The following is a 19,625-nucleotide window of genomic DNA, read 5'->3' on the forward strand; positions in this document are numbered from 1 at the left end:
AATGCCCACTTCCAACACGGATTGGGGGTGGGGTAAGGGCTCCCCCATCAGGACACTATTAAAAACCTTTGTTAATAAGGGAGCCAGTATGCCCAAAAAGGTTTTATAAAATTTCGCTGTCAGGCCATGAAGCCCAGGAGATTTACCTGGCTTAAGACACTGAATAGCAGCCACATTGAGCCTGCAAAAAGGTGGGAAAATCTGGGATACAAATGCAATAAAATAAATAAATACTCAGTTCCGCAACCTGTATTTCTTGTTCTAAAGAGATACTCTGAACCTCTGTAAGGCCTGTCAGGCCAACTTCAGATAAATATTGCTGTTATTTCAGTTTTAGAAGGAATACAAGGCATGATAATACTTGAAGAAACATTCTCAATCTCCCAGGCTTGCGACATTCCTGACCATCTTTAGCCTTAATGGACAGCACATGAGATTGCGACTACCACCTTTTTTAGTTGTGAGGCTATTAGTTTGCTAGCTCGATTCCCCTCCGCTAAAAATAAAATTGTTTTGCTCTATTCATGTCAGACACCCAGGAAGTGCTCTCAGGGACTGACGCACCAAGGTGTTCCAGTTTATCAGGCTTTGAGTGTTTGGATACATTGTTGTTTTGCATGAAAAATGTTCCTTAAGTTTTCTATCTTGTTGCTCTCATTCCTTTTTCAACCTACTTGCCCATAAAATAAAGCGACTCCTAACAAAAGCCCAAGACTATTCCAAATGGTTCCTATCATTACTTCTGGTGTACTATTTTCTGTCAACAAAAAAGGGAAGCTCCTTATTGAGGTCTTGCGCCACTTTTGATCTTCATCCAGCAGGATTTCAATGAGCCTCCAAAACTGGAGTCTCTTATCCTGGCAGACCCCGTTGCACATAACCCAAAATAGGGGCATGGTCTGACCATACTTTTGCTTCAACTTCTGCCCACTCCACTGCCTCGATCAATCCCCTGTCCAGAAAAAGATAGTCAATTCAGGAAGACGACATATGAGGAGCAGAATAAAAAGTAAATTGCCTGGAGAGGTAAATCGCGAGGAGGACCCGCTACTCCCCTTTTACCTGGAGCTGTGACAATGGTTCGCTTCCTTTTGCCGGGCACGCTGACGGGGTCTGGTTCGCTGCTTGAGGGATTGGGGAGAGGTCTCCCGTTCCCTCAGCTTAAACAAGAAACATCTTTCAGCCCCGAGATGAGGATCCCTCCTCCTATGCCGGCCGTGGCGCTGAACTCAGTCCGGAGACTCCCTGAGGCGCAGGACGCGACGGGGTCTCCTGGCGCGGGTGCTGGGTCGACGCCTGAGACGCCGATGAACCCTGCTGTGCAAACAGCAGAGGTGGGGGGGAGGAGAAGCTGTCTCTGAGGAAGAACATGGAGTAGTGGGAGGTCAACCAGCTTTTTCTTCGTCTTTTACTTTGGATATTCCAAACAAGTCATTTTTGCCTGAAAAGCCTCAACAAATCACCTTGGACAACATTTGGGAAGCACTTGTAAGTTTAGAAACTTTATTTACACAAAAGTTTTCTCAGTTAAATAAGAAACTCAACTGTGATACTGAAAAGATTGTTGAAATAGATAAGAAAGTGATGTCTTTGGGCAAAGAGGTGGAAATTAATTCTTCAGTAATAAAAAACTCTCAGCAAATTCAAGTGAATTTAATTAAAGAAAACTTGTATCTTCAAAATAGAGTGGAAATACTAGAGAACTATCAACGTTCAAATGCTCTTAGACTGATTAATTTTCCTAAGCAGATTGCCATTTCTCCATTGATAACCTTCAAACAGTACTTAACAGAAGTTCTAAAAATTCCAGAAAAATCACACCCACCAATTTCAAAGATTTTCTATGTAGAACCATTTTGGAAGAAAGAACTATTACAAAAAGAGGAGGCAAATGCTCAATCTTTGGATTTAAATTTGACTCAAATTATTGAGGGAGACAATGTGGGCCTGACAACTGCTACACTCAAAGTGATTTTCATACTTCAACCGGACAGAGACTGGATACTTAAGCAATTTTTTCTTAATAAAAGACCAGGTTTCCTTAACTGTCAAATCAGAATGTACCCGGATGTCTCTAGAACCACGCAGAAAAAAAAACAGGAATTTCTTAAACTGAGACCAAAAGTAATGCAACTTGGGGCATTATTTTGGCTGAACTTTCCTTGCAAGTGTGTGATAAAAATAAATTCAATTAAGTATGTATTTTTTTGAGGCAAGTCAATTGAATTCCTTCTTAGAAGCAAAGCTGGGAGATCCACTGCAGCCATTACCAGGGACAATAGTAACTTCAACCCCATAGATAGTTTGTACTGCCTGGACAGCTTATACCGGCCAACATGATTTGATTTTAGAAGTTGGCTTCTAAAAATTTACAGGTTTCCTTAAAATTGTGATAACCCCCTGTTAATTGTGGACTATAGACGAGTAATGGTTCTTTTTTCTTATTCTTTAAATTTCCTTAATGTTTATGCTTTGATAATCTTTAAGATACTAAATCATCTTTATCTGTATTCAAGATGTTCTTGATGTAATTAAAAATACAAATAAATAATGAAAAAAAAAAAAAAAAAAGTAAATTGCCTGATGCTGCCATGATAGTACCACCAAACATTTATGAGCCCCATTTGATGTAAAAAGCCCTGTAGTGTCTTCCTTTCAGCATGCTTATAGGTGTGATGTGCTGTAGAATCAAATTTAGGATTTAATGTCACATTGAAGTCCCCACCAATTAGCCACGTACCAGTGGGCCATTGACGTAAAGAGTGTTCTAGTCCCAAGTAAAATTGCCTCCGATTAGCGTTCGGGGTATATATAAAAGCCATTATAAAATGCTCTCTGAATTTCTATCTGCAAAGCCAAAAAGTGGCCATTGGGGTCTACTATTTTATTTTTTACTGATGGATTGAGGGTTTTGGAAAACAAAACAGTCACTACTTGTTTCTTCTGAGATGGATGGGAGGCAAAATATTGTACCGGATACTGCTTATTATATACTAGTAAAAAAGGCCCGTTTCAGACACAAATGAAACGGGCGCTAGCAAGGTTTTCTTCGGAGTGTGCATGTTTGAGAGATTGTATGTGAGAGTGACTGTGAGAGAGTGAATGTGCGAGTGTGTGTGTGTGAGAGAGAGAGACAGTGAGTCTGGGTGCGAGTGTATCTGTGAGAGAGAGAGTGTGTGTGTGAGAATGAGTGTGTGTGCAAGTGCGTATGTGAGACACAGTGTGAGAAAGAGTGTGTTTCACACAGATACAGTGTGTGCGAGAGAGAGAGTGTGTGTGAGACACAGACTCTCTGTGAGACTGAGTGTATGAGACCAAGAGAGTGTGTGAGTGACTGAGTGACACAGAGAGTGAATGTGATACAGTGTGAGACAGAGTGTGTGAGTGAGAAAGAGAAAGACATTGACTGTGAGAGAGAGAGTGTGTGAGAGAGAGAGTGTGTGTGTGACAGAGATATCTCCCCCCCCCCTCTCTGGTGTCAGCCCCCCCCCCCCTCTCTCTCTGGTGTCTGAGAGTTACTGTGCAGGACGCTGAGCTCTGGCTGTGCTTCAAGGAACTGACCAATCCTATTTAATAGAATGCACCTCCAACATTCTGAATCCGAGAAACCTCATGTGGTTGGTCACTTCTGCTTGTGACTAACCCAGAAGTACGTGATGTCAATTCAGGAGATGGATACAGAGCGCAGGAATGCCTCAGCCATGCAGTCAGCTTCAGAATGTTGGAGGTACGTTTTATTATATAGGAAGAGCACTGTATGGCGTCTCAAGAAATGAGTCTCTTGCAAATAGCATACTGAGGCAAAAATCTGGGATAATTCTTTAAAACAAGCATCTCCTTTTATAAGGAGAACTCAGCCCCTTAGCATTGATAGACACAACCTTAATGTCACCTATTTAATATTAAAAGAGGGAAAATACATAGCATACTAGATAGCCCTAGCCCTTTATTTGAAATTACACTATCCAATAGCATATCTCTATAATACCTCAGTTCCAGAGAATTCCTCCTACCCTCTGCCCCCCTTCACCTCTATCTCAAGACCCTCTTTCCCATCCACCCCATGGAAACCTTCCCTCAGCCCCCCCCCCAAAGTTGCCCCAAATGTACCCATTATCCCCCCTCCCCAATGGGTTTAATATATAGTATTAAGGAGAAAATATGATACCCTCCCTCCCCCCTCCCAACCTGACAGTAATAAAATATTAATACAGAACTAGACAAGTCTCAGGCTCAAAATTCAACAAAATGAAAAGGGAACTTATAGTAAATTCAACAGTTACAGAACCATCAAGCCAAATCAAAAACCTAACAGGATCAAATGCTGCAGATTATCTGGTGGGACCATAAACTGTGTCAGGGTACCTTTATGTCCACCAAGCACAGTACAAGCAGTTTGGAAAGAAAAGTAGATCTACGAAGTCCCCCAATTCATTCTTCAATGTGTGTGGGGAGGCCCAAAGCAGAGGTCTGCCTTTGCAGCCTGTGGCCTTTACTATTGGTAATCCTCTGCCATTTAAGGTCTCTCCCGGATCTTAGTGAATGCCCAATGAGTAGGCTCCGATGGTGGATCTTGATTTTCAGCTTGGAAAAGTTGTAATGCTTCCTCCTTAGATTTGATTTTGAAAAGCTGATCACCTTTGGTAAAGGTAAGGGTGAAAGGGAACTGCCAGCCTTAGTGCACTCCTTCATCTTATAACTTGTTAGAAAATGGAGCTCCCCTCATTGCTGTAAAGTGGCCACAACCACATTCTGATATATTGATATGGTGTAGGAGTCCCACAAAATCTTCTCCTTACTTCTAGTGGCCCTCAATACTGCCTCCTTTAGCTTACAATTCTGGAAGCATGTCTCAATGTCACACACTACATTGGACCAGGTTCTCCCAATGGACCTGTGCGCTCATACAATTTCCACTTGTTTATAGGGCATAGTCTCCCCTGTTTCAGATAGGAGATGGCTAGCTAACTTTTGAAATATTTGTGCTCAGTTAATATATTCCAGAGTTTCAGGCAAGCCCCAAACTTGTATATTACAGCAGCGGGATCTGTTCTCCAGATCGTTTACTTTTAATTCCAGCTCCCACTTCTCCAACTTGTTTACCTAGAGACAGTGGGGCTTTGGAGTTGTCTTCCAAACATTGATCCATCTCCTCCGTTCATTGACCCAGGTAAATGTTGCAATATCCAGACCTGGCAAAAAGTCAGCATTTCTCAGAGAGGTAAAAGATCACTAGTGTAAGGATTCTGATACCAAAGTCTTGTCAGGGCTAGCCAGAGTTTACATAAAGGTTTCAATAATCACTGTTTTACAAACATTTAGTTAACGTGGGTTGTTGAGTATGCAGAAGGTAAGTGATGTGGCAGGAAGAACAGAATTCCTTTTCAAAAATCAATGTAAGGAAATGTAGGATTTGGGATGGTGATGTTATATTTAGCCCCTCCTCCTTCTACAGCAGCTTTGAGTAAATTATTACATTTTTGGGAGTGGGAGTAAGATGGTGGTCCCAGATGAATCAGTAAGACAGTAACATAGTAAATGTCAGCAGATAAAGATCTGTATAGTCCATCCAACCTGATTTATAAGGGGACCAGAGCCGCATCTGCCAATTTGTGCAGATCACAGCTCCTTTATAATTAAAACAATAGCTTCACAAACAAGGCAGTTGGCAATTCGTCACCCAGCCAAACACATACAGGCAAATATATCTGATGCAATCTTGGAACAAACCACAACGCCATGCCAATAGGCCAAAGAGTGGTTTTATTATGGCTGCAGCCTAGTTACATTCATTATCAAATGTATTTAATACTTGTTATCCTCCACATCAATAGTATATCTGTGAGGCTTACAGATACAAAGATAGTAAAAAGAGAAGAGGAAAAGAGAAAAAAAGGATGAAAGGATAGTGTGGGGAGGGTGAAAGTGAAACTATATGTCAGAAAATGTAGGACATTAGTGGAAATAGCAAGGGAATAAAGGAACAGATCTGAACTGGTCAGCAGGCTTACCCCAGGGACAGCCTTAAGACAGCACAAAAGCATCCTCAAAGATATATGTTTTAAAGTCAGATTTGAATTTAGTAGAGAAGCCTGCGATCTGAAGCAGAGGGGAAGCTCATTCCATAGAGTGGGACCAATCACTAAGAAGATGGAGTGACACGTAGTGTTATATCTTGATCTGCCTTTGCCATTTTCAGGAAACAGACCATAGACATCTGCCAGGCATTAGCCTTACTTCCAAACTACAGGAGTTGTCGTCAAAGCACCACTCCTATATGCCATAACACATCAGCCGTGAGGAAGTCATTTGATTAGTGAGGGAGGATTTTAATATTCATTTTAATTAAGTGGTATCTTTTAATTTAGAGGAGTTTTACAATCTTTGATCTAGGATTAGATCAAAACATTCTTCCTGATACATGTGGGAGGGCATTCTTTTGATCAGATATTCTGTTTTTCTGGATTAGGTGAAGAGTAGAGAGAAAATGGAAAAAAAAATACATAGTGTGGAAACTGTGACTAGGTTGAAAGAAAACCTGCAGGTCTATAGAGAATAGATTTGAGTAGCAAAGAAGCACTTTATTTCAGAATGGCTATCTGATGAGGGTAATAGGTCTCACCATCTACTTGGATTTGGAGGGGGGATCTAATTTAGCAGGGCGTTTTGGGTTGATTAAAAACTGGTTGAAGGATAGGAAACAGAGAGTGGGGTTAAATGGGCAGTATTCAAAATGGAGAAGGGTAGTTAGTGGGGTTCCTCAGGGGTATGTGCTAGGACCGCTGCTTTTTAATATCTTTATAAATGATTTGGAGATAGGAGTAACTAGCGAGGTAATTAAATTTGCTGATGACACAAAGTTATTCAAAGTTGTTAACTCGCGACAGGATTGTGAAAAATTACAAGAGGACCTTACGAGACTGGGAGACTGGGCGGCTAAATGGCAGATGACGTTTAATGTGAGCAAGTGCAAGGTGATGCATGTGGGAAAAAAGAACCCGAATGATAGCTACGTCATGCAAGGTTCCACGTTAGGAGTTACGGACCAAGAAAGGGATCTGGGTGTCGTCGTCGATAATACACTGAAACCTTCTGCTCAGTGTGCTGCTGCGGCTAGGAAAGCGAATAGAATGTTGGGTATTATTAGGAAAGGTATGGAAAACAGGTGTGAGGATGTTATAATGCCATTGTATCGCTCCATGGTGCGACCGCACCTTGAGTATTGTGTTCAATTCTGGTCGCCGTATCTCAAGAAAGATATAGTAGAATTGGAAAAGGTGCAGCGAAGGGCGACTAAAATGATAGCGGGGATGGGACGACTTCCCTATGAAGAAAGATTAAGGAGGTTAGGGCTATTCAGCTTGGAGAAGAGACGGCTGAGGGGAGACATGATAGAGGTATATAAAATAATGAGTGGAGTGGAACAGGTGGATGTGAAGCGTCTGTTCACGCTTTCCAAAAATACTAGGACTAGGGGGCATGCGATGAAACTACAGTGTAGTAAATTTAAAACAAATCGAAGAAACTTTTTCTTCACCCAACGTATAATTAAACTCTGGAATTTGATGCCGGAGAAAGTGGTGAAGGCGGTTAGCTTAGCAGAGTTTAAAAAGGGGTTGGACGGTTTCCTAAAGGACAAGTCCATAAACCGCTACTAAATGGACTTGGGAAAAATCCACAATTCTGGGAATAACATGTATAGAATGTTTGTACGTTGGGAAGCTTGCCAGGTGCCCTTGGCCTGGATTGGCCGCTTTCGTGGACAGGATGCTGGGCTCGATGGACCCTTGGTCTTTTCCCAGTATGGCATTACTTATGTACTAATTTAGTTCTTTTATTTTTTTAAGAAAAAAATTGATGATATAAGGTCACAAAAGGGACAGCCACTAAGTGGCGAATCTATAAGTAGGTGCCATATGATGCTGTGCAGTAACAGCCTATTCATTCTATAATAGTGTATGAGCTCCCAGATTCCATTATTTAATACTAGTGTAACCTGGAACTGGTGTGCCAATTATTTAGGTGCTCACAGTCACACCAGCCATAGACCTGGCATAACTGCAGGTGTCTAAAAGCAGTTGGCATGCACAATATTCTGTAAGTTACATGCATAATTGGGAGGGCCACTCATGTCCCGTCCATATTCCATCAACAAGTAAGCCCTCCCTTGCACATGACTTTACAGAGTAGCACTTAGGGTACTTATGCACACGAATGCTACTTTTTTGCACATTAATACATGCAAAAAGGCACAAACCTGCAGGCACCTAGTTACAGAACTGCCCTTCACATATTCAACTGTCTAGCCTAAAAAGGAGAAAATACCACAACTGTTCTCTGTCACTCTTGTCAGGGAAAGATAACAATTACGTTATTTATCTCTTGCCTGCAACCCTTCTATCCCACAGCAATTTTAAATCCTTTGTGCTAGGGGCTCAGCAACAACAGCAAATAGTAGTGTAGGAGTGGAACACTGAACACTGGATACTACTAGACCAACAAGACAACCTCAAGCTCTGTGCATACTACTGATGGACTTTTACCTTGTGCATACTACCTCTGCTTCTGCCTTTTTATGGCATACTCCATACTTGAATGTATTGGACATTTAAGTTCTCTTGCACTGTGCCTTAACCACAACTTGTCAGCTCCTGCTGCTTTGATGCTTATCTGTGTGACACAGGATGCAGGGGCATTAGATAAACAGCTTGTAACAGTAGTCGGTAAAGCTTGTACACAGAAACCAGCCTGCATGCAGATGCCACATGACTAGATGGCCTTGGAGGGTGTTGCCAACCCCCCTTCCCTGCATCTCTGAGCCTAGCGAACCTTATCTCCTCAGCCAGAAAGGAGCATTGTATTATGTGTGTGTGTAGAGCAGGATGCTAAGTTTCGTTTCCCTAGCCAGTATCATTTCAGTATTATGACGTGTGTATGTACTGTGAACTACAAATGTGTACTGTCAGAACTACAAATGTTTACTGAGCATGTCAACTGTGATGTATAAGGGGCCTAATGCGCAGGCCCAGCAGGGAAGTATAAATGTAGGTGTCAGATGATTTCTGACACACAGTATCCTGAGAGAGAACTCAGTGCTGTTCATTGCTAGCAATAAAAGCTGCATTGCTTTGGAACCAATTTGCCTTTCGTCTCCTGATTTCCGAGCCTGTTTCAGTAGGAGTGATAATTCGGCATCCTTGCCTTGTGCTCCTCGGCAATTCCAATAGCGGAGAAAACCTTCCATTTACTTTAACACAAGCTAAAGATTGATTGTAAAGGGTTTTAATCTAGTTGATAAACCAAACTGCTATCCCCACTTTCTCTAACACTTTTAGCATAAAAGGCCAATAAACGTTGTCAACTGCCTATTTGGCACTGACTGCAACTGACAGCATTGGGAAATGTTCTCTCTGAGCTTTCCAGATCAAAGACCCTTCCAATACCATCAAATGCCTGACGTCCAGCAATGAAATTGACTTGACCAGAATCAATAAGGTTGGGCATGACTCAAGTCCATCCACAAGCACTCTTGGCTGCAATCTTGATGTCTATTCCAAGCAAGGATATAGGTCTATATCCCCCACACTGTATAGTATCCTTACACAGTTTCAGCAGTATAGTAATCCCTGCTAACCTCATATAATGGGGAAATCTCCCCCCCCCCCCCCCCCCCCTCCAAAGTGAATTGAGGAGTCATACTAACAGTGGGACTACTAGGGAACTAAATTTCTTATAGAATAGACCTGCGTACCCATCCATATCCAGAGACTTGGAGCAGTTTAATAGTCCTTGTTACTTTATTACTTCTGTGATTTCCCCATCCATCAGCCTAGATAGTTGTCTCCATTAAATAAACTCCAATTTCCTTACCCCAACTTCTTTTTCAGGTATATGTAGCTCCCTGTAAAAAAATTTAAAAAAAACTCTGCAAACTGTTGGATTTCTTCTTCTCTGGTATACGTTTTCCCTGTTTGATGGACCTTTAATTGTTGTACTAAAAAGCTTACTAGCTCTGTTCCTGGTCTCAAAAATATTTTTGTTTAACTTTCTCTAAATTAAATTTGTTTCTCATCCAGCAACCATCCCAACACATCTTAACTGATTTAAGGTGCCTGTATCCTCCTGCATGCCCTTATGCCTTTCCTCCAAATAAGTCAGTTCTGTTCTCAGCTGGTGCTCCATATCCGGTTGGGCCTTCTGTTTGGCTGCCACTATCCCAATCAGTTCACATCGTAACACTGCTTTTAAACATTCCCAAATAGAAGTCTTCTTTCTGATTACTCTGAAGGTACTCTTATTATTCCTTCTATGTACCCCATTACTTCAGGATCCCAAAGAAGGCTGTCGTTTAAGCACCGATGTTTAGTCCCCAAGCTCCTGAGTCCAGCTGGAATTAGGCCCACACTGGCGCATTTCCATATATTGCCCCATCCTCCTATGTATTTCAAACCTTTCTGCCATCAGGTTTTGAGCCACCTACTGAAGTTCTCTGTAATTTGTAGTCTTTCCTCACCCCTTCCATAGGCAGGCAGTATTTCAGACAAAGCTATAGTCCTTACCAAGGACCTCAACCCATCCCCCAGCTTCTAGAAATCTCTCTGTACTACAGATATGCAATCTCTGGCCAGGTCATTTGTTCCCAATGTGTATTACATCATCAACCTTAGAATCTTTACTCTCTTTTCTAGTCGCACACAGTATTTGGTTTGTATTTCCTCTAGTTGAGGAGCCTGGAAGGCATAGTACTACTTTATTGGGGCCCATGAAGTCCACTTCCAATGCAATGCTTCATATAATGGAGTCCCCTAACAGCAAGACCTTCCAGTTTCAAAATGTTTTCCCTGTGTAGTGGGGTTATTTCCTTTGAATTATTGTCTTGGACTCTGGCTTCACTTCAGTCCTGGTTTCTCGCGTATCATAACATTCTAGTGCTGCAAATGAATTTGTTATATAATTTTGTTTTATTATTGGATTCTGTTTTTTTACCACTGATTATGTTCTCTCTTTTAAAGTGATCTACTATGTGAGCCACTTTGGACCTTTTGTGGGAATAAGTGGATTATAAATAATGAGATTAGATTAGATTTTCACTTTGGTGTTTGTTTGGAGGAGTAGCCCAATGTTTAGTGCAGCAGCTTGAGAATCAGGGGGAACAGGGTTTGATTCTCACAGCAGCAACTTGTGACTCTGAGCAAATCTCTTCATTGCCCCAAGTACAAAATAAGTACCTATATATAAACCATTTTGATTGTAACCACAGAAAGGTGGTATATCAAATCTCATATTCAGAGCTTTCCCCATAATATAGCAGCTTGGCAACGTACACCTCAATCTTTGTGTATTGCTCAGTACAGGATAAAGGGGGTAATTCTACAACAGTGACCCTATATTTAGGTGCCTACTTTCCTGTATAGAATAGTAGCATAACAGGTGAAATACATGCCTATAACTTAGGTGTGAGAACTTAAGCCAACTACAGAACTGGTGTAAGTGCTTTACAGATAAACGGCAGAGATATGCAGTTAATATATAGTTCAGTACAGTCTCGATTATACAACCTTTGCTAATCTGACCATCTGGCATATCCAAAAGAACCCCCCCACCCCCCCAGATGTACGTAGGTTCTCTTCCTGTTTTCTGGCTTCACACACTGCTAGTTAGTGTTAATAAACAATACTGTATTCTAAATACAGATACAGTATGCCTGTTCTGTATGCATAAAGTATGTTTTCTTTGCATTTTTAAGGGGTTACCATTGTTTCCCCTATTATCCAACTTTAAACTTATCCAACAACGGCTCGGTCCCATTTACGCTGGATAATTAAGACTGTACTGTATTCCGTAAGTTAAGAACATAAATGTGAGCCTTACCCACGCCCTGCTTATATTCCATCTATATGTATGCCCATTTGTCAAATACACACTATCCTGCTTATAATTGAAAGAGAAAAACGCGTATATTGTGACCCAAATTGGGAGATGGGCGTCTTTCTCCAGTGGGCGCCCAAATCGGTATAATCGAAAGCCGATTTTGGGCGTTTGCAATTGCAATTCGCGGAAACGGGTAAAGTTGACGGGGGCGTGTCGGAGGCGTGGTGAAGGCGGAACTGGGGCGTGGTTATCGGCCGAGGAGAGATGGGCGTCTTTAGCTGATAATTGAAAAAAAAAAAAAGGCGTTTTTACCGCGATTTTGGGTCACTTTTTTTGGACCTTTTTTTTTCACGAACAAGTCCCAAAAAAGTGCCCCAACTGCCCAGATGACCACTGGAGTGAATCGGGGATGACCTCCCCGGACTCCCCCAGTGGTCACTAACCCCCTCCCACCAAAAAAAACCCACTTTAAAAACTTTTTTTACAGCCTCTATGCCAGCCTCAAATGCCGTACCCACCTCCATGACAGCAGAATGTGTTCTATCCTGTGACAGCCTTTCCCTGGTTCTGATGTGGCTCTCGGGTGAGTGTGACACCTTTTCTGTTATGTGGGTGTAGGGTATTGGGCTCTGTGATTCCACTAGCTTGTGGAAAATGCTCACGATGTTGGTAGTTGGTAGGCTCTGCTCCCATGATGCTTTCCCCCCTGCTTACTGGGTCAGAGTGTGCCCTGTTTTGTTTCCAGTAGTCCATGAGGTAGTGGCCATTTTTGTAAGCCAGTTTTATATCCCTTTCACGTGTTAGCCACGTTACAGAACTTAGTTCTTACCTTGAATGTGGCTGAAAGAGGGCATTGTACAGCATTCTGCCAGCTCTGACCTACTGCTCATCTCAGTACCAGGGAGACTCGTTGCCAGTGGGGCACAACCTCTGATCTGCAGTTAACTGTGAGTAAGCGTGCTTATTCCAATAAAGGACGTTTTTGGAGAGATCAGTCTTCAGATGTCAACTGGTGTGCCAAGGTAATATAGCAGCAAGAAGTCCTAGAGGCCTGCGTGTATGCAGGTCCATGGAGCACTTTTAGTGGGTACCGCAGTGCACTTCAGGCAGGTGGACCCAGGCCCATCCCCCCCCCCCCCCCACCTGTAACACTTGTGCTAGTAAATGGGAGGTCTCCAAAACCCACTGTACCCACTTCACCCCTAAGAGCTATGGTAGTGTTGTACATTTGTGGGTAGTGGGTTTTGGGGGAGGGGCGTTGAGTGCTCAGCACCTGTGGTAAGGGAGCTATACATGTGGGAGCTTTTTCTGAAGTCCACCGCACTGACCTCTAGGGTGCCCAGTTGGTGTCCTGGCATATCAGGGGGTCCAGTGTACTATGAATCCTGGCCCCTCCCATGACCAAATGGCTCGGATTAGAACATTTTTGAGCTGGGCATTTTTAGTTTCCATTATCGCTACAAAAAACAAACGCCCAGCTGAAAAACGTCCATTTTTTCGAAAATACGGTCTGTCCCGCCTCTTCACGTACCCGTTTTCGGACATAGACGCCCATGGAGATAGGCGTTCGCGTTCAATTATGCCCCTCCACATAAGATATATGCATATTTACAGAATTTACATATTTAGGTGGATTTTAGATTGTTTGCATCTACTTTATGGCATTATCTCCAAAATTCATTTCTGATTTTGTTTATCCAGCTTTGCACCACAAACAAAACCTAGTTTCTGGAGATCCCATTTCAAATTTTATTAGTACTTTTCAAATGTGTAGTCCCTTATTCTGTACTGGGTGAGGGTCTGTCTCTGTTTTGCTTATGTGACCAAGGTGAGAGATTCTGCTGATGTACAGCTTCTGTGTTGGGATCTCTAGCAATCTGGCTTGTTTCCTTTTTATGATAAGTGGAGCGTTTGGTGTTTTTGTAGTGCTGCCTTTTCATAGGTAGGGTTGGAGTGTTGCTGCTCTGAGTTCTGGGTGTTAGCTATGGTTTGGATGGACAGTTCTACTGCAGATGTACTGAGTGCGTGTGTGTGTGTGTGGGGGGGGGTTTAATACAAAGTTGTTTTTTTTTAATATTTTACAACGTGGCTGGCTGTAGAAGGAGTTTGTCTATGCTGTCTTACCTTATTGTGCCTTTCTATATTCGAGCCTCATTTGTTCTGTTTTCCCCAGTTAGTGCTGTGTTGCTGTTCAAAGGGATTGCTGTAATGCTTGCAACGTTGTCATTTTTTAGACGTAGCCACACTACAGCCAGCAGAATGTTTCCACCCAGATTACCTAACTGCACAGAAGTGATATTATTGCTGTCATAGGACGGGTTGTGGAGAATGACTCCTCTTCCTCTCCCCCCCCCCCCCCCTCAATTCCTTATTCATGCAACTAAGGTGAAGTCCCTCCTCCATATTGTCTGTTTTTAATATTGTTGCTGTTGTGGGATGGCTGGGTTGCAGAGGACAGGGACTTCTTTTCTTCCCCCCTCCCCCTGGCTTTGGATAACATGCGTCTCAGATTTGCATGATAAAAAAATAAATAAATCTGGTAATCTTAGACAAGTGAAAACTTGTACCTGATTCCCGCCTTGACCATGGCATCCAAAGAGTGACAGCTGGGCCCCAACAGGATTATGATCTGGAGAATTATAGTCCAAACATTCTGAGGAAATTCCCATACTGCGGATCTGGAGAAAAAAAAGATAATCACAAGCGACTTGCTGTATTCTCCATAGCTTCAGTGCTGGGTTTTGTGAGGTGATAAAAATTATTTTATGATTTAGAAGTGAAGAAAATAAAAACTTACAGCCCCGTGCCAGCCAGGGCGATCCTCTGGAACATGTAAATCTGAAAATATGTTTTTCAAGTACCAGTCAAAATTCTTGCATTTTAGTCTCTCCCGGAGTAGCTTTCTTTCCGAAATATCTCCATAATTTTCCTATTAGCAAAAACAGTAAAAGGGAATATAAAGATCTGCTGGAAATGTAGTGCACTGATCACATTTGTTTAGCGTTTTCAAGATAGTAGCAACTACAAAACAAACATAGTTCACTTATTTTGTGTTATTGTATGAGGCAGGCGCTAGGCTGCTGTAGGAGAAGTGCAATCTACCCACTCTTATTGTGGGGCAAAGTCCACATGTTTTTCCACGGCATGAGTACCTTTTGCTACAGAGGAGATGTTCCTGAGAGCATTTTTAGATCCAAACAGGCAAAGAACACCAGTACTGGTAAACTGCAATTTCAAATCCGCACTAGTATTCTTTAGACAACATTCTACCCACACAAGATGTAGGTGCAGGTAAATGTGTGTACTTTACACCCATGACAGTGATGAGAGAAAATAATACAAAAACAGAAAAAAAAAAACAGTCTTTGCAAAAAAATACAACAAAACAACGAAGATGACTACAAAATAATTAAAAAAGGGGATGACGCTTCAAATAAAAGTCCAGTTAAAAGTGAAATTTAATAGTTGATTAACAAGATAAAATGTTACAATTGAGATAGTCGATGAGCAAGACTCAACACAGATGTGTTTCGGCCTACAAGGCCTGAATCAGGAGTCTAATTAAGAAAACAACATATAAAAACATCATATAAAAATATATGAAAAGACAGTAAGTTTTAAACCCATGTAAAATAAAAAATATATGTATAGACCAGTGATGGGCAACCTTTTGAGCTTGGTGTGTCAAAATTCGCCAAAAAACCGAGCATAACTCGGGTGGTGTGTCACTTCGAGAAAAAAACCATAATTTCGCGATATTTATAGTTTAAATAACAAAAATGTATAATTGTAATATATAACTGTATTTAATAAACCAAAACCTAATTATTTAACTTACCTGCTTAGTGACTTCTTTGTTCATCTGTCAGTCGGTTTCTTTTGTTGGTCTTGATATTATTTAACTTGTGTGGGGTGCCGTGAACTAAGATAAGTGAGGGGGAGGGGGAATTCTTTAACTAATCTGCCTATTAGTGACTTTTTTGTTGCTGAATTTCATAGGCTAAATCTTCAATTGAAGGTTGGTATTTTGTACACTTCAAGCCCAAGCAAGCGCTACTAACTTCATCTTTCAATCTGTTTCTTTTGTTGGTTTTGATATTATTTAACGTTGAGAATAAGGTTTCACAAAAGTATGTAGAGGGAAAAATTGTGAGTAAAGCCATTGCTATATTTTTCAGGGTGCTAAAAGTGTCTGGTAATCGGATCCAGGCACTCCAAATTTCCTGGTAACTCAGATATTCTCTTAATAATTGCATCTTTATTCTGCATATCGTGAAATAGAACTGGTGCACATCTTAGGAGAGTTTCTTTAATAAATTCTCCCTCACTGAGTGCTTTTCCATGCTGAGCTATGGAGTGAGCAATGCTCAAACTTGCAGATGTTAAATTTGTAGAACCTTTTACAAATTTAAGGATGGAATTAGATTGGCTCTTATAAAAGTGTAGCTGCCTGGAAATGTATTCCTTCCTTTCATCCTCACTTTTTTTCAAGAGCTGGGAATGATTAGTTTCAAAATGTCTATTTATATTCCACGTTCTGCTTACTATCGTTTCAGTACATAGAACGCAAAATGATCTGCCATTTTTTTCTATAATGCCATACATCTCGGTCCATGTCTCTTGAAAGGGTCGGCTACTGCTACTACCACTTCCTTTACTTAACCTTGGTTTTTTATTTTTTGGGTTCTCCATCAGGGGGGCAGTGACAGAAGATAGAATTATAGATAGCCTGTTAGCCCTGCAGGCAATTAGGGGTTAACTAGCCTAACTGACCACCTTATGTAAATTAAGACGGCTGCCGCTATTTCTAATGGCGGGAAACGGCACCCATAGCACATGCCCTCGCCTCTCCCAGCCTCCCCCTCACCTATCTCAGTAATGATGGTCAATTACAAATCCACGACACCCCAGAACAGTAGATTGGATGATGGTTGCGGGTAATGGTGATCACAGGGCCCTCAGAGATGCGTCCCCCACGGCATTCCGCTGCTCTCTGCTCCGCCGGCCGGAAGTGAGATCAAAGATCCCCTAACGGCCGTGCAGGAGCCGGGGCAGAGGGAGCAGCAGGGAGGGAGCCAATAGGAGCGCACACGGCACCCCCCTCCAGCGGGTAAACATGCACCGGGGGGGGGGGGGGTGATTTCACCGGGGGAGGGAGGTCGCGCTCAAGGAACTCCGCTGCTTCTCCGCGTGTCACCGAAAATGGCTACGCGTGTCAGTACTGACACGCGTGTCATAGGTTCGCCATCACTGGTATAGACAGTAAGTTGGTTTAAAAAACATAAATATGAAACAACATAAAAACATCATGCAAAAATATAAAATGAAAGCAATAATGATCAATTGGTTTATAATTTACATATATAGGGGATCTGAGAATATATTAAATTGACTCAAACATACAGAATTGGAGGATACCCCATTAAAAACAATGAGCTAACAAAATTGATACAGATGTTACCAAGAGTCTATGGTAATACCCATGATTACTAAAGTAAATGATACATGAAGGATAAAAGATAAAGATATATATAAGATGGTATTTAAATAGCTAAGAGATGAAGTTGGCTATTAGATCAATCAATGGCACAATAATAGGTGACACAATCAAAGATACAATCATTATGATCACTGAGGCATAAATTATCATGGACAATAAAATTGAGTAACATTATTGTTTAAATAAGGATGTATAAATAAAGTTGGGGAACAATGCATAAACATTTGTGGAAAATAGCATAGTAAAAGCCTTTAGCATTAAGATAAATAATCTGTAATTAATTGTAAATAATAAATAAAAATTGAAACAAAAATGAATACATGAAAAATACAAGCATAATTAACAAACAATTTCAAGGTCTTCTAAAAAATGTGTGTTTTTGCTATTGTCTAGAGATAGTTTGTGATCAGGAGACAAATGAGTGCATTGTTACCTTTTACCATCGGATTGATTAATTCCTAAATCTTTCACCATCAGATGTGATCAATCTTGTTTCTAGAAAATATATATATGTAAATATATGTTTGTGTATGTTGATGTAATGATCCGAGCAAATGAATGATTCTATAACTTATGATAAGGTTAAGTTGCGAACAAATTCTTGGAAATAAAAGAAGAAAGAGGGGATCCAAGATGGCCGCTTGAACCGATCGTCTGTCCACACGCTTTTTTTACCTTTTCCTGATGCCTAAACGAAGAGGGAAGGCGGCGGCAGCTGCTCCCCCGAACCGACCTCTCTCCTCGCAGACTGGCCCCATGGACTTGTTCATGCGGACACCGACGGTGCCGACGGGATCAGTGGGTGGCAGATTGGCGGCGCCTGCGACGAATGGAGGGCTTCAGACGCCACCCCTGCTTGAGGTTACCCTCAGCCCCGATCAACGGGCTCCTCCCCCGCAACCCCAGTGTGTTTCCTCTCCAGAGATGGCGTCGACTCCGAAACAGCCAGGAATTGGCGTCTCGGAGCTAGCGGGAGCCGGAGAAAGCAACCTGGAGAGAGAAGGAATTGAGGGAGACATAAGCCCTCAATTGAACCGGGAGAATACAGCTTCTATTGCGGGAGGAACGAAGGAGAAGGCTATGGACTCAGAAGTGAAGAAGTTACAAACCGGAGGATTACAAATGTAAGGTACCTTATCCTTTTTAGAAGAGAGACCAGCAGAGATATCCCTGGAAAGTCTTTGGGTATTAATTGCTAATTTGGGTAAAGCTATATGCCCTCAAATTCAAGGTCTTGAGTCCCGGGTAAAGAAAATTGAAGAGAAAGCTGAGGGTTTGGAATTGGAAAAAGAAGAAATGCTGGCTAAGATAAATTCAGTGACTGAAAATTCAGAGAAATCACGAGATTTGCAAAATAATATTGTAAAAGATGTTTCTAATTTGAGAAGAAAAATTGAAAACCTGGAAAATGCTCAAAGATCTAAAAATTTGAGGTTTTTGAATTTCCCTAGGGTAGTTACTACTACTCCCAGAGAAATGATAAATAGGTATTTGAAAGAAAATCTGGGTTTTACAGAGGACATTTTACCTCCAATGACTCAAGTATATTACTTACCTAATAAAAATTTTGAAGAACCTGAACAACAGATGGATCAGTCACTGGATGTTTCCGCAATCTTAGAAACACCAACAGCAGACTTAATAAGTTCCGCAACTTTATTAGTTACTTTGGCCTTAGCCATGGATAAAACTTTAATCATGAAAAAATTCTTTAAAAGTAGAGAGAAAGATTTCCTAGGACTCAAGGTCCGCATATTTCCGGATGTATGTAAAGACACCCAAAAAAGACGTAAACAATTTCTTGTGTTAAAACCAGGGGTGCTCCACCTGGGAGCTACTTTTATGTTACGATTTCCTTGTAAATGCATAATTTGTCATCAATCGGTTAAATATGTTTTTTATGAATCTGTTCAATTATCTGAGTTCATAGCCGCCAGAAGTTCTATGAGTTCAAGCTCTTAAATGAAAGAAGATACCGTCTTAGATCGGTTCTTATTTTTTCCTTTTATTTTATTAAGTTGTAATCCCTCTTAGTAGTAAATCTTGGATTAGATATTGTGGACTGGAGAGTACTTAGTCATAAAGTTAAATATTGGAATGTGATTTCGTTGTAAAAATTGATGAAAAGTACCTTTTCTGTTTCAAATGTATTATTTGTTAAAAACTTTTTGAAACTAATAAATAATTAAATTGTAAAAAAAATTTGAAACAAAAATGAATACATGAAAAATGAGTACAAGCATAATTAACAAAC

At 41.2% G+C, this 19,625-nt stretch overlaps 1 protein-coding gene across 1 annotated transcript in view; it reads right to left on the reverse strand.

Annotated features, from left to right (window-relative positions):
- GALNT4 (polypeptide N-acetylgalactosaminyltransferase 4) overlaps positions 1-19,625 on the reverse strand; it is a 182,039-nt gene that overhangs the window by 29,746 nt on the left and 132,668 nt on the right. The window contains exons 8-9 of the mRNA XM_030204970.1: positions 14,669-14,800; positions 14,439-14,549 (exon numbers count right to left, since the gene is read on the reverse strand). Of these exons, the coding sequence (XP_030060830.1) occupies positions 14,439-14,549; positions 14,669-14,800 (243 nt within the window). The remainder of the gene's footprint in view (positions 1-14,438; positions 14,550-14,668; positions 14,801-19,625) is intronic.

This window comes from Microcaecilia unicolor, chromosome 1 (assembly GCF_901765095.1).
Source record: "Microcaecilia unicolor chromosome 1, aMicUni1.1, whole genome shotgun sequence".
Lineage (NCBI taxonomy): Eukaryota > Metazoa > Chordata > Amphibia > Gymnophiona > Siphonopidae > Microcaecilia > Microcaecilia unicolor.